This window comes from Sinocyclocheilus grahami, unplaced genomic scaffold, assembly GCF_001515645.1.
Source record: "Sinocyclocheilus grahami isolate Dianchi unplaced genomic scaffold, SAMN03320097.WGS_v1.1 scaffold23.1, whole genome shotgun sequence".
In the NCBI taxonomy this organism is placed as follows: domain Eukaryota; kingdom Metazoa; phylum Chordata; class Actinopteri; order Cypriniformes; family Cyprinidae; genus Sinocyclocheilus; species Sinocyclocheilus grahami.
In genome coordinates, this window is record NW_015505202.1 from 2,163,621 (window position 1) to 2,176,408 (window position 12,788).

The window sequence follows — 12,788 nt, forward strand, 5'->3', positions numbered from 1 at the left end:
AGGGATAAGCTGTCACACTGCTGGGAGCCTAATTGATGCCTCATGCTTTTGAGGAGCAATTATGGTGCCCAAATGTCAAGAGCTAATTTGTGGCTTTATAATGTGGACACATGGGCCAAGGAGAGGGCCAGATCCGGGCCCCTCTGGGAGAATCGGAATAGTTTGCTCAGCAGATGTCAGATGGTCTCCATAAAAAGTCTGGGGGTGGGGAAGAGCCTTCAGAAGATGTGAAGTCTATTGCAAAGTTGCTCAAAATGACAATTGGTAGAAATTTTTATCACATTGATCTGAGCTATTTTGCTCATTATAATCTTTGGTTTTAACATACATTATTTTCACACTCTGAACTAGGCCTATTGTTTATCTGTTTTCAAAAGGCATGGTTAGAAATGGCCAGTTCCTAAATACATGATAGAAAAAGACATGCAACATTGTAAGAGGTGTTTAAAAGTCTTAAAATGCATAACCACTAGTTTGATCGTGTGAGTTGCTCCTGGTGGCTCCATAGTGATGCAAACAACAGAACAAATTTAGCTACAGTTGACAGCTTGAAAGTCAAAAGTCAAAATATAAAAACATCACATATTCATTGCCTACTTGAGGAGTGGTAAGACATGCAGTACAAAATGCAGCAAGGTGGTGTGCCAAAAAGGTGTGAAAGAATGTTATTAACTCTTCTGCACCTTTGATTCACTGTTGATTTATTTATTATTTCTTCAGACATGTTTCTTTAAAAAAAGAACCATTCTTTAACAATTTAACCACTTTTTTTCTCATGAACTGTTGTGAATACATCAAGGAGAGCATATGGTCAACTTTTTTGAAACTTTAATGTTTTTTTTTATTATTTTGATACATTTTTTTTATCGTTTTCTTTCATTGTATTGAAAAGAGTTAGCTTTAACCACTTTTTTTCTCATGAACTGTTGTGAATACATCAAGGAGAGCATATGGTCAACTTTTTTGAAACTTTAATGTTTTTTTTTTATTATTTTGATACATTTTTTTTATCGTTTTCTTTCATTGTATTGAAAAGAGTTAGCTTTACGTTTGAAAAGACTACGATTGAAAGTTTGGTAACACTTTATTTTAAGGTGTCCTTGTTACACATGTTACATGTACTTACTATTATAATAACAATTAATTATGCATAATTACATGCAAGTAACCCTAAGCCAGACCCTAATCCTAACCCTAACCTAAGTAAGTACATATAGTTAATTAATATTACTCAGTACTTAAATGTATAATTACACTGTAACAAGCACACCTTAAAATAAAGTGTAATCGAAAGTTTCAATGTAACATTGTGTATTTGTGTGCATAACATATAACTGGTAATAGCTAATAACTAGTAATAGCTGCTGAAAATTTAGCTTTGCCATCATAGGAATAAATTACATTTTAAAAAATATATTTAAATAGTAAACAGTTGGTTTAAATTGTAATAATATTTCACAGCATTTACTGTATTTTTAATAAAGCCTTGGAGAGCATAAGAGAATTCTTAAAAAATTATTAAATAAACTAAAAACAAACAAATCTTAATTATTCCAAAATTTTGCCCAGTAATGTATTATTCAACAGATATTTCAGCATTGTAATTTGGCTTTAACGAGGTTGTTTATGCAAAAGGGCTCTAGATAAACAGTTGCTGAGAATATTGTCAGACGCCACCCTTGTGCAAACATATATCTGCCCTGAGACAACAGCTTAAAACACCAGGTGAGACTTTGCCACTTCCCCCAGTCTGTAAAGATATGAATTATGCACTATTGTAATCCACACGGACTACAAAGCTACCAAGGCTGTATTTCCACGGGTTTGCATGAACTCCCGCCCCATTTTCACAGCTGACAAACACTGGGCCTTGAAGATCAGAGACCCAGGGCATGCTGACATGATTGGGCCACAGACACAGATCCCTCACTTACACACCTGTCTGTGGACCCAGCACTCTCTCGCTTTCTCTCTCTCTCTCTCTCTCTCTCTCTCTTGATGCCTCATGCTTTTGAGGAGCAATTATGGTGCCCAAATGTCAAGAGCTAATTTGTGGCTTTATAATGTGGACACATGGGCCAAGGAGAGGGCCAGATCCGGGCCCCTCTGGGAGAATCGGAATAGTTTGCTCAGCAGATGTCAGATGGTCTCCATAAAAAGTCTGGGGGTGGGGAAGAGCCTTCAGAAGATGTGAAGTCTATTGCAAAGTTGCTCAAAATGACAATTGGTAGAAATTTTTATCACATTGATCTGAGCTATTTTGCTCATTATAATCTTTGGTTTTAACATACATTATTTTCACACTCTGAACTAGGCCTATTGTTTATCTGTTTTCAAAAGGCATGGTTAGAAATGGCCAGTTCCTAAATACATGATAGAAAAAGACATGCAACATTGTAAGAGGTGTTTAAAAGTCTTAAAATGCATAACCACTAGTTTGATCGTGTGAGTTGCTCCTGGTGGCTCCATAGTGATGCAAACAACAGAACAAATTTAGCTACAGTTGACAGCTTGAAAGTCAAAAGTCAAAATATAAAAACATCACATATTCATTGCCTACTTGAGGAGTGGTAAGACATGCAGTACAAAATGCAGCAAGGTGGTGTGCCAAAAAGGTGTGAAAGAATGTTATTAACTCTTCTGCACCTTTGATTCACTGTTGATTTATTTATTATTTCTTCAGACATGTTTCTTTAAAAAAAGAACCATTCTTTAACAATTTAACACCACTTTTTTTCTCATGAACTGTTGTGAATACATCAAGGAGAGCATATGGTCAACTTTTTTGAAACTTTAATGTTTTTTTTTATTATTTTGATACATTTTTTTTATCGTTTTCTTTCATTGTATTGAAAAGAGTTAGCTTTACGTTTGAAAAGACTACGATTGAAAGTTTGGTAACACTTTATTTTAAGGTGTCCTTGTTACACATGTTACATGTACTTACTATTATAATAACAATTAATTATGCATAATTACATGCAAGTAACCCTAAGCCAGACCCTAATCCTAACCCTAACCTAAGTAAGTACATATAGTTAATTAATATTACTCAGTACTTAAATGTATAATTACACTGTAACAAGCACACCTTAAAATAAAGTGTAATCGAAAGTTTCAATGTAACATTGTGTATTTGTGTGCATAACATATAACTGGTAATAGCTAATAACTAGTAATAGCTGCTGAAAATTTAGCTTTGCCATCATAGGAATAAATTACATTTTAAAAAATATATTTAAATAGTAAACAGTTGGTTTAAATTGTAATAATATTTCACAGCATTTACTGTATTTTTAATAAAGCCTTGGAGAGCATAAGAGAATTCTTAAAAAATTATTAAATAAACTAAAAACAAACAAATCTTAATTATTCCAAAATTTTGCCCAGTAATGTATTATTCAACAGATATTTCAGCATTGTAATTTGGCTTTAACGAGGTTGTTTATGCAAAAGGGCTCTAGATAAACAGTTGCTGAGAATATTGTCAGACGCCACCCTTGTGCAAACATATATCTGCCCTGAGACAACAGCTTAAAACACCAGGTGAGACTTTGCCACTTCCCCCAGTCTGTAAAGATATGAATTATGCACTATTGTAATCCACACGGACTACAAAGCTACCAAGGCTGTATTTCCACGGGTTTGCATGAACTCCCGCCCCATTTTCACAGCTGACAAACACTGGGCCTTGAAGATCAGAGACCCAGGGCATGCTGACATGTGCTGTGGGAACACCTGCAATGTGTGATTGGGCCACAGACACAGATCCCTCACTTACACACCTGTCTGTGGACCCAGCACTCTCTCGCTTTCTCTCTCTCTCTCTCTCTCTCTCTCTCACACACACACACACACACACACACACACACACACACACACACACACACACACACACCTATCTGATTATGTTATTTTGAGAGCTCTTTGAGGCCACGTCTGAGGTGATGAAAATAAGGGTGCATCCATTAAGTGCATGAGGCAGGGCTGAGAGAGGGCATGGATGAAGGATTTAAGTGTTGCCTGTAAAGTGCCTCAGACCACCTGCTAGAAGTACAGACAAAGGCATCTATTTCAGCTCACCCTGAAAAATATTGGTTCTTCAAGTGTCAGGGACAAGCTCTCTTCCATTAAAGTGATGACCTAATAGCTATTGTAACATTTGCACAAAACAAACAAAATAATTACATGAAACTTGGGGAAACATTGACTTTTTATTCGTTAAACCACGTTTTACTAACTTAATCTATATAGAAATCAAAGCACTTTGTGATTTTTAAATTGTTTATCTTTCATTTCTGAATGGAGTGAAGCTTATATATTCACACTCATCCTCCACCCTCATTTATCTGTTGTTAACAATCACTCTATGGTGTTAAGATGGGGAAAATCCCACATTGTAACTCTGGTAAAATGTTACAGGTACACTCCCATCTAAGACAGACCCTGGCTCACCATCACAGAGATACTGAGATCACAGACTATATCTTCATGCTTCAACATAAAATGTCATCTCATCCGTTTAGAAACTGTGTATAGATGTGCCTCTTTAGTCATTGTTGTGGAAATGTCTCATTCAGCCGTTAAACAACATTCAGGAAGGTTTAGCCCCTGGTGTTTGAATCTCATATCATCTTCCATAGAGCGTCTTGCTTGGTTTCATGTGAAAATGCTGGTACTATCTGTCAAAGAAAACACAAAACCTAGTGGGGTTTATTGATAGAAGGAATTAAAACAATATTTGAAAAGTGTATTTAAAATTTTTTGATCTCACAAAACAGACTGCACAGCAGAAACATTTTCTCTTTATAACTTTGACTGCTATATTTAGCAGGCATCGTTACTAGCATCAGCTGAGATTACTCTAACTTTGGGTTTGACCCAAAAGTAAAGGTCATTTTTTATTTCACTCAGATTCAGTCATTGTGTAGCTGTTACCTGAGAAGGTCTCGCAAAAGAACTTTGATGCTGATGAGTGCAGTACAACCCTGGGTCTCAGCTAAACAGCAACTTAAAGAGATAGTTCAGTCAAAAATGAAAAGTTATTCACCCTCAAGTCGTTCCAAACCTGTGACTTTCTTTCTTCTGCAGAACGCTAAAGAAGATGGAATATATTTCGTTAGTAACCAAACAGTTTTGGTCACCACTGACTTGTAATGGCAAAAAAAAAAAAAAGAATAAAAAAAAAATATATATATATATATAATTTATTTTTTTTGATGGTCAACAAATCATTTATAGTTTCAGAATATATGGACTCTATTGGATCTTTTATGTTTTTTCTAGATAATAATAATTTCACAATCAATAAATCACATCAAACAAAACAAGCTTTTTAATGATAATACTTGATTTAATGGCCTGTAAAATGTACTGTGCAGCATGCCATTCTGGGGAATCCTGCTTGAAACAAATCTATTAAAATCACAGAGTCTCATGGCATTCTTCATACATTTGCAATAGGAAATCACAATCTTTCTTAATGTCATCAGTGATAATAAGTAACTTGTACAGCTTCCGTCACATAAAAAGAACAGCTTTGCCACTATTTCAAAGCACCTTCTACTGTTTGGTCTAATAAAAAAAAAATCTACTTTTAGATGTAAAAATATATATTTATATTTTCAAATAAATAAATACATACAATAAATATGTGTATCAAGAACTGTATAAATAACATCATGTGAGATGGCATCTCCTGTTCTTCACCGTCCCAGTTCTGTCATCTCTGAGCATCATGTACGCATTGTTCCTTCAAGTCCTTCTTAACCCATATTGAATATTTCCAGAGCAAAGCAGAACCATGTTTAAAACCTCCAAAATCCTCAGTTTTGGTTTTCAAGGACACGTTATGCTACTAGTCTGTTATAACCAGCAACAAAGGCACCAACTGCAGCTTGGCTTTCACACATAGGGAGTCTTTTGAGACTGTTCTCTTCACCATCAGTACTGGTCAGTGCATTTCCAGAGCAGATCTCAGGTTTGGACACGGTGGCCGAACATTAGCATCTCCACCTCATGTAGAGAAGAAACCGGGCATCCCTCTCACCCTTTAACTGGGACTGATGGTCTCAGCTGTGTCCAAGCACTTCTTTGTAAAGTTCTGGAACTTTTTCAGGGTCCACTGGTCTTGGAAGAAAGTGAGTGAACTTTTGATATCTCCTAGATTTTGTCCCATCACGTGGCGTGCCATCCTTGTTGAGAGCCACACGTCCCGATCTCTCCCATAGCTGCCATCACAAACCTCCAATCCAGCAGAGCGGTCAGGGAAACTTAATCTAAATGAATATGGTGAAGCAATCGTCCAAAGCTATAGCTACGTTACGACGAATAATATCCATGCGAGCACGTCACTTGTAGTTGATCCATGCTGAGCGCATATGAAATATCACTCGACTCCTGTAGATTAGGTATACAGACATATCCAGTGGGCAAGAAACTTCACTGGAAAGAACTGATTTCCTTTAATTTCTGTTCTCATGCCTAGTCCACATGGTGGCCGGTGGTGCTTTCTGACATGAATAACTGTGGAGCAGGTATGAGGCAGCAGGTATGTGTTGTTGTGGGAAGTGCTTTGCGCAGTGAGTGGCTGCTGTGCGCGCGGGGCAGGTGCAGAGATCGGACTTCTGTGGGCGGGACGTCGGTTTGGTCCAGCCTTGAGTTTTTTGCGCACAATCTCAGTAGTGTTTTAGTTTATGTCTGTGACATATGTTTGTGTGGGTCAGGTTTTGCATACAGTGTGGGCTGAATCTATCTCACAAGCAGAGTAAATCTTAAAACCACGAACATTATGGGAAGCAGGAGGAAAACAACTTAAACATTCGGAATAATGCTACATTGGAATGATAGCGACAAGACACAGGCAATAAAAATAAAATAAGTGAATAATAAAAAAAAAAAATATATATATATATAGCGTATACATATAAATAATATAACGTATGGTAATGATGGGCAATGGCATAATTATTTTGAACAGGTGAATTTGCCTTTGACAATAATTTGTACAATCTGTTTTTTTTGTAAGATATAAGTTATAGATTTCTATATTTAATTTGTATCAGAAAAATATAGGAATATTATATAAAAGATGGACAAAAAAACACTTAGCACAGATGCTGAAACAAAATCTAGTGCTACAGCACCCCCAAACTCTCCTGTAGTATTTTAGCTGCAACTGTTTACCAAGTCAAATTAAAAGAAACCCACAATAAAACGAAATAAAGACTTTAACTTGAAATGAAGGCTTTAACTATGACTTCTAACTATGACCTGAATGGAAAGGACATTTGACTGCAAATACAGCTGCTAATGTGTTCATGCACGATGTGCTGTATCGAGGTCGCAGTTTTCATCTCGCGATGAGTGAGCGCTGTCTGCCCGCGGTGACACAGTCATGATGGCCGCCGTGCGTCGGGTTCTGGCTCTTCGAAACAAGTTCACCAGCTCTACAAACGGTTTAAGCCTTTACTTTAACAGCAGACAGTCATCGAAGGAAAGAGCAGTTCTGAGGCGTGTAGGGACAGGACTGTGTATCACTGTCGGCGGATTCACTGTTGCATACTACAATTCGGATCGGGATCGGGGACACGCAGCTAGTCTGCGTGCATTGATTTCTCCGCTCCCAGCCGTGGCTGCAAAAGAGAAGGTATCTAAATCTTAGTAGTCTACACTTTGAGCTGTTTACGTTTGTGTTTTACATTGAATATTTCTATAGCATCCCGGTTTTTATTATTCTTAAAGTCGTAAATTCGGTGTGGAGTTCTTGTGCCATCAAAACGGTCGCTCTCCACCGGAGAGGTGCTGAATTCGGTGTCCTAATTCATTAGTCAGGTGATACGCTGTGATTCTATAAAACTACATATAAAAGAAATATTGGAGTACATATTATAAGTACACATTGGGACATTTTATAGGCCTAGATATGTTCTGCCTGTGTAGTATTGACTTATGCTCTGAAAGGGTCATTTTACTACGCATGCAAATTCAGTCAACAACCTTTTCTCCTGTATTGTCAAAATCTCTTGTCATTTGTCTTTCAGTCAGATTTGTTGGTCTACATTAATACATCAGTACTTCGGTCTACGTTAGTGTTTCCTAAACCACAATATGTTTATTAGATTCATATTGTGTTTGATGTCATTTATTACAATACTATTAGTCCTATTAAAGTCACTTTTATACAAAAAATAACCAATACTATGGGAGAAAAACATACTACATTCTGCTTTACGGTTCATCCACACAAATGTATGTTTTGCGCACATTACACACATTATTTAGTTTTTAGTTTTTCCTTAACATTTGCTATTAAATCATGAGATTAATCATGATTTATTAAATTCATTAATTTATTATTATTATATTTTATAGTTAACAAAGCAAAAGAAGCCTCTGGGTTGTGTTTAAGTGCCTCTGGTACACCTACTCTTGGTTTTGACTGTTGTCGAAAAAGCAATTACCAGACTGTTATCAAACTGATCATTAAACCACACAGAATCTTGTGCGACTCTCTCCGCACTGTTCCCTTTTGTTTTTGTACTCTTATCTGCTTGGGTCGTAACCTTGACTTGTGGACTGAGATGCAGGAATCCAGGGTTGAGGTAACTGGACACGGCGACGTTTGATGGGGTAATAAGTAGCAGGGCATACATTCCCAGGGTGTTTGCACAGTGCCCAGTGGGCCTGGCTGCCGGCCACTGTAGAGTGAGAAGAACACGGTCCTCTTGATATTTCTGCTTGTGGATGTTTATGTGCATGTTTTTTTTTTTGTAGCGATATTAAAAACCGGGAGGAGGCCATTCACTGAAAGAAGGAAAAAGAAAATGGCTAGCCCTTTCTGTAATGTCATGCCTGTCTTATCCTGTATTTTTATGTAAGTGAATGTGTATTTGTTTGATTATAGGCCAGTGCATCTGGTGAAGATGAAGAGGTTTCGATGTCCGCTCATGAGCACAGGTTCAGGCTCTTCAGTTCACTGGAGTATGATGGACAGCTTTACATGACTCCCCTCGACTTTATCGAGTCCGTCACTATGAGCGAATCAAAGAGTGAGTTACACAAACAGTTAATCTTCTTTCATAGAAGAATATACAAACTCATCATATGATTGTGTAACTATAGAATACCACATGAAGCTCTCAGATTTGTAGTGTCTGGCATATTGCAAGTAACACTGTTTGAGATAAATAATTGCCCAGCTAACAGAGAATGTTCTCAGAACTTTGACTAATGTTCTGGCAAAAAACTTTCTTCCAGTAACATTAATAGAATATTTGTTCAGAGTTATGTGGCCTTTGATAATGTTCTCGAAACATAAGCACAATTTTTCTGTTGAACAAAAGAGAAATTTGACGAGAAAAGAGGGCTAGTTGCTCTGTTCAATGGAGCATTAAACTTCAAAAGGAATTCAGAAGCACCATAAAAGAGAAGTAACAGTGGCCATGAATCACAAATCATTTACAGTAGCGTTTTTGTGAACCAGATCAACCAATTCATTAAAAAAAAAACATTTAACTAACGCATGAATAGCATATTCTTCAACAGCATTTTTTTGTTTCTCCATTTGTGGATTTCAAACAGCATGACATAAGCAGTAAATAATGATAGAATATTCATTTTTGGGTGAACTATACCTTTTATTGCAAATATTTGCCTCATTGAGGAATAACCCTATAATCTTAAAAGCAAGTAACCCTGCAGGCATAAAATCAGCATATGTAGCCGTAACACATGCATCTCTGCCAGCATCACACTTATGACCTATTTATGTAATCAAAATATGAAACCAGCAAGACAGACAACTTCAAAACATGTGTGTCAGGTACCGTGGATCTCAGCTAAACTGAATTCATTAAGTTCATATCTCACATAAAGTGGAAAGGCACTGAGATCGGTCCAGATGGTAGAGTTGATATGCTCTATAAATGTATTTTCAGGACCCAGCTATACTTGTAGGGGAGTTGAGTTTCAACCAGTCATGTTTGCTGCTATCTGAAACTTGGACTTCCTGGAATGTGCAGACGAGAATAAAATGTGAACTGTTATATGACGGGCAAACATTGCATCACCATCTTTAATGGCATATGCGTGACGGAACGAATAGTGGTATTTATTGTTTTATGCTTTGGCTGTAAAGTTTAACACTTAAAGTGTTTTTGTTTTGCTTACCACCATAAATATTTGGATTTTTTTTATTTTCATTTATTTATTAAATTGTATTCAAAACAAAAATGTTATCTCTATTATTTATTAAAGAATAATTATATATAGCTATCTATGGCAAGTAATCATGCATTTCAGGAAATTGCACTACCACTTGCATTTTCTGCAGATACGAAAAAGACTTATTTCTGCAGATATGACTTATATAAGACTTATATTTTGCATATATGCAAAAGACATAGAAACTGATTCACCCTGTCAAAACATTTTAGACTGTCTGCTTCACTGTAACAGTATCTTTTCAACCTGAACGACATATTCTACAATAAGAGAACAACAGATTTTCTGTATGTTATCAGTATTTTAATTTAAGATGTTTATTTTAATAGCCTAAGTAAAATTTTGTAATTAATACAGAATTATGGGACATAAAGTAGAGTGTTATGCTATACTTTTGATCCATTCTTTTTATCCTGGAATCTGGCTTTTTTTTATTGTCTGCTTTCATTTAGAAATAGTTTAAAGCTGCAGTCCGTAACTTTTTTTGTGTTCAAAATGAACAACATTTATATAATAATCGAGTACACCATTAATCCATTTTCCAAACCGTGTTTTTGGCTTATCCAGAATCCCTACGGTACACCTATAATAAATGTTTATATTCGGACTATTTTAGACTGGTTCGGGTAGGTACCGCTGCGGAGTAGCCCAGTACCTGCGTGATTCGTCATAGACCCAAACAGAGAGAAGTAGCTCCGGCAACAATGTTCTTCCGCAAGACGCATGCAGTTCTGTTTATTAACCGCTAGAGCGCTAAAAGTTACGGACTGCAGCTTTAAATGATACCATAAATAATTCTTATATCTGTTTTTATTTATTTATTTATTTTAGAAAAGAGGTTTTGGAGATCCCTCACAAAACAGGTTTGATTTATTATTTTTTTTACTGAATATTTATCTGAGTTTAGAAAATCTTAATGATCCTGAATATATGTGCTTTTTAAAAAGGATCTAGACAAGGTTCTGTCAGATACGCCACCTGTTTGGAAAGGATCATCCCATCTGTTCCGAAACCTGCGGGAAAGAGGTGAGACCTAATAATCTTGTTATGTAAATCAATTTGTATTGTATAATGCAGTGTCATTTGCTTTGTCATTTGATCATCGTTTACTACAATAAATGCTTCCAGGCAACTAGATTTTGAGAGGATCTGCTTTCAAACTGCCATGTTTATGGCTATCATTCTAAATATACACTAATGGCCAAATTATGAATGATGTGCTTAAAACTGAAACATCTCTAATTAACAGATATTGTGATGTAGGTACAATTAGGATACAGTTTTTAGAGAGTGCAGATGCTTAGGCCACCCACATACACAGTGTTTTGAAACAGTCTGGATCCTGAAACTTGGCCTCATGCAGCAGGAGAATGCACAGGTTGTAAAAACTCTTATCTCTCAATCAGTCTGACATTACTGTGACTTTGCTCTGGGATAATCACAGATAGGAAGGTGACAACAAACACCCAGTGCAGAACATGTGGTATATCATTTTGAATAGAAAATAATCACACATTCAGCCAAAGGGTGCGCCATGCTCACACAGTCACACTAATCCATAAATTACCCAGCTTTATATTACCCTGAGGTCTTACTTTCTAGATGTTCTTTAAGAAAAAGCAGTATTTGCTTATCACACTTGACATATCAGCAACAATAGACAAATTAAAATGTATGGTATTGCAAGAATTCTAAAAATGACATTGCCCACAATGTTAAAAAAAGAAAGGAAAAAATATGTGTGTATATACAGTGGGTACGGAAAGTATTCAGACCCCCTTAAATTTTTCACTCTTTGTTATATTGCAGCCATTTGCTAAAATCATTTAAGTTAATTTTTTTTCCTCATTAATGTACACACAGCACCCCATATTGACAGAAAAACACAGAATTGTTGACATTTATGCAGATTTATTAAAAAAGAAAATCTGAAATATCACATGGTCCTAAGTATTCAGACCCTCTGCTGTGATTAGAGAGTGCAGATGCTTAGGCCACCCACATACACAGTGTTTTGAAACAGTCTGGATCCTGAAACTTGGCCTCATGCAGCAGGAGAATGCACAGGTTGTAAAAACTCTTATCTCTCAATCAGTCTGACATTACTGTGACTTTGCTCTGGGATAATCACAGATAGGAAGGTGACAACAAACACCCAGTGCAGAACATGTGGTATGTCATTTTGAATAGAAAATAATCACACATTCAGCCAAAGGGTGCGCCATGCTCACACAGTCACACTAATCCATAAATTACCCAGCTTTATATTACACTGAGGTCTTACTTTCTAGATGTTCTTTAAGAAAAAGCAGTATTTGCTTATCACACTTGACATATCAGCAACAATAGACAAATTAAAATGTATGGTATTGCAAGAATTCTAAAAATGACATTGCCCACAATGTTAAAAAAAGAAAGGAAAAAATATGTGTGTATATACAGTGGGTACGGAAAGTATTCAGACCCCCTTAAATTTTTCACTCTTTGTTATATTGCAGCCATTTGCTAAAATCATTTAAGTTAATTTTTTTTCCTCATTAATGTACACACAGCACCCCATATTG

General features: G+C 36.3%; 1 protein-coding gene across 2 annotated transcripts in view; it reads left to right on the top strand.

Moving 5' to 3' along the window:
* Positions 1-7,377: 7,377 nt before the first annotated feature.
* The window catches only part of LOC107561057 (calcium uptake protein 3, mitochondrial-like), an 18,752-nt gene continuing 13,341 nt past the window's right edge, over positions 7,378-12,788 (top strand). For both annotated transcript variants that reach the window (XM_016245405.1, XM_016245398.1), the window contains exons 1-4: positions 7,378-7,648; positions 8,906-9,050; positions 11,056-11,087; positions 11,172-11,250. In XM_016245405.1, the coding sequence (XP_016100891.1) occupies positions 7,397-7,648; positions 8,906-9,050; positions 11,056-11,087; positions 11,172-11,250 (508 nt within the window). In that variant the 5' untranslated portion in view covers positions 7,378-7,396. The remainder of the gene's footprint in view (positions 7,649-8,905; positions 9,051-11,055; positions 11,088-11,171; positions 11,251-12,788) is intronic.